At 49.9% G+C, this 2,143-nt stretch overlaps 1 protein-coding gene across 1 annotated transcript; it reads right to left on the bottom strand.

Annotated features, from left to right (window-relative positions):
* Positions 1-619: 619 nt before the first annotated feature.
* LOC115675590 (late embryogenesis abundant protein At1g64065-like) lies at positions 620-1,647 on the bottom strand. The gene has a single exon (XM_030598312.2). It carries the CDS (start codon positions 1,570-1,572, stop codon positions 895-897), a length of 678 nt encoding a protein of 225 aa, XP_030454172.2. The 5' UTR covers positions 1,573-1,647; the 3' UTR covers positions 620-894.
* Between the last annotated feature and the right edge of the window lie 496 nt (positions 1,648-2,143).

Here is a 2,143-nt window from a genome sequence, read left to right as displayed (position 1 = left end):
CATTAATTTAATTCTCAAAGGCACCGAACCATCTTCAATCATATGACTTTCTCCCAACAGTTCAACATCTATTGGTGCGTGGAAGAAGGAGGTGCTTTTGGTTGCGTTGAAGGCAAAGGGCGGACTGATTTGTTCTTACATTGATTAATTGCATCTCCACAAAGCAATTGACTTTGAGCTTGTTAATCAAATTTGGTGACCTTTGCGTACATGAGGAGGATGTTGTTAATGTTGCATTCACTACACGAGTTTTGCTAATTAATATCGTGGAAAAATTCAGGCTAGCATGACACGTCAACAGGCAAGAAGGTAGATACATTGTGAGAACTTGAAGTCTTTGATGAATCATCGAGTTTAAAGTTACATTAAATGCTAATTATAATAGGACAAACCATAGGCCAATTTTCCCCTTTTTTTCTTAGGGAAGAATTGATTTCCTTAATTAGGGATACTAGGATTTATAATTGAAATTTTGGGTCATGCAGGAAGATAAAGATTTGTTGGGTAGCTTTAGTTGAAGGAATTGAAGGGAAAATTAACAAGCTCTAACGAAAGAATCGATAAAGATCTCCGCCCGCTCATCTTTTCCACAGGAAAATCTCGGTTATGACTCAAAAGGTTGAGCAAAATATAGCGTAGCTTATGTCCTTACTATACGATGATTCATGCAACAACAAAATACAGTCGAAGCTAGCTTTGAATACCAAAAATGGTGGACAAACTTAATTTACAAGCTAGCGTGACGAGAATGGGAGTTTAAATAAGGGGCTAGACTGCTATACCCTAGAACATCATGCCCTTAATATTGACGATCCAATTTGATTCTCGTAAATTATAAGGGCGTCATGCCCAAGGCCAAAAAAATATACAAAAGAAAGAAAGAAAACGCCACCATTAGTTACACCGTAAATCCCGGACGATCCGGTCGGGTAGTTGGAGGCTCATGGTGCAGTTCATCTCCGCCGTCCGCCACCTCTTGATCCACCCCAACACCGTCACTCTCCCTCTCATCTTCGCGTAGCTCGTGAGCTTCACCGTCCCGGAACCGACGTCGCCGGTCAGGTTCTTGCTCCCGTCGACGTCCGCCGCCAGCTCGCTCGACCTCACCTCCATCTTCACCGCCGTTCTCTCCCTCTCCCTCGCCCTCGCCCTCCCTCCGTCGATCTTCCCTCCGCCCAGCGCCACCCCTCCGTAGATCACGCTCACCGCCGTGCCGTTCGAGAACTCGAACCCCCCGAAGTTCGCGTTCCTGAGGACGGCCTCACCGACCAGCGTCGCGCTCAAGGAAGCCGGCCAGGAGGTGGTGGAGTAGTTGAGGGCCTTGACGTCGACGCGGCGGAGCCTGAGCTCGGGGGTCTTGACGCGGAGGACCGCGAGGGCGAACCCGAGGAAGGCAGCGCAGAGGACGACGATGAGGGCGAGGGCGTAGACGAAGCACTTGCTGCTCCGCCGCTGGTTGCGGCGAGGGGGGGGCGGCTGCAACTTGGCGAAGGAGGCGAGCTCCACGTCGTCGTCGCTCCGGGGGCGGGGTCCGGCTGGCGCCATCGGGCGGGTCGGGTCTTCTTCGGCCATCTCTTGTCACACTCGCTCGCGGGGGTGTTGATGTGTTTGCTGCGTCGTCTGAGGGTTTCTTGTAGGTGACGATCGTGTTTCAACTTTCTGCAACTCCTGTGTGTATTATATATAAGCAAAGAAGAGAGGGAGGGAGGGAAGGGTGACAATGGCGTTTCAACTTACTGCACCTTTCGGAGGACCGCGTTGAAGCCGAGCTGAGTCGGAATCTGTGCTGTGCTGTGCTGGGGCTGCTCTGTCGCTGTTGCTCTTTGAAACGCCGCCACTTTTGAAATGAAATTTAAAATAAGAAAATGACGGGGAGGCTCGAGAAATTGGTCCCATGCGATTGGTTTATGAAAAAGGTGTCGTCTCCTTTTCTTTTTTTTATATTTTCATGCTTTTCGGTTACGTTGAAAAAGGGCACGCGGAGGCGTAGATGTATTGTATTGTATTGTATTGTATTGTATTGCATTGCATTTTCACCAGCTCGCGTGGTGGCAGGCGGCGTGGCATCCGACGTGGAAGGCTGCCCGGTCAACAGTGGCTGCGCGCCGGAAAAAAGTGTCTCGGCAATGCCCGGTTCACGTGA

This window comes from Syzygium oleosum, unplaced genomic scaffold, assembly GCF_021117445.2.
Source record: "Syzygium oleosum isolate NSW1041296 unplaced genomic scaffold, Sole_v2.1 Sole_v2.15, whole genome shotgun sequence".
Lineage (NCBI taxonomy): Eukaryota > Viridiplantae > Streptophyta > Magnoliopsida > Myrtales > Myrtaceae > Syzygium > Syzygium oleosum.
This window is presented reverse-complemented; position numbering and strand designations above follow the sequence as displayed.

What these genes read in the sequence shown, in the direction of transcription:
- LOC115675590 (XM_030598312.2), bottom strand. Translation starts at nt 1,572, where the DNA reads ATGGCCGAAGAAGACCCGACCCGCCCGATGGCGCCAGCCGGACCCCGC.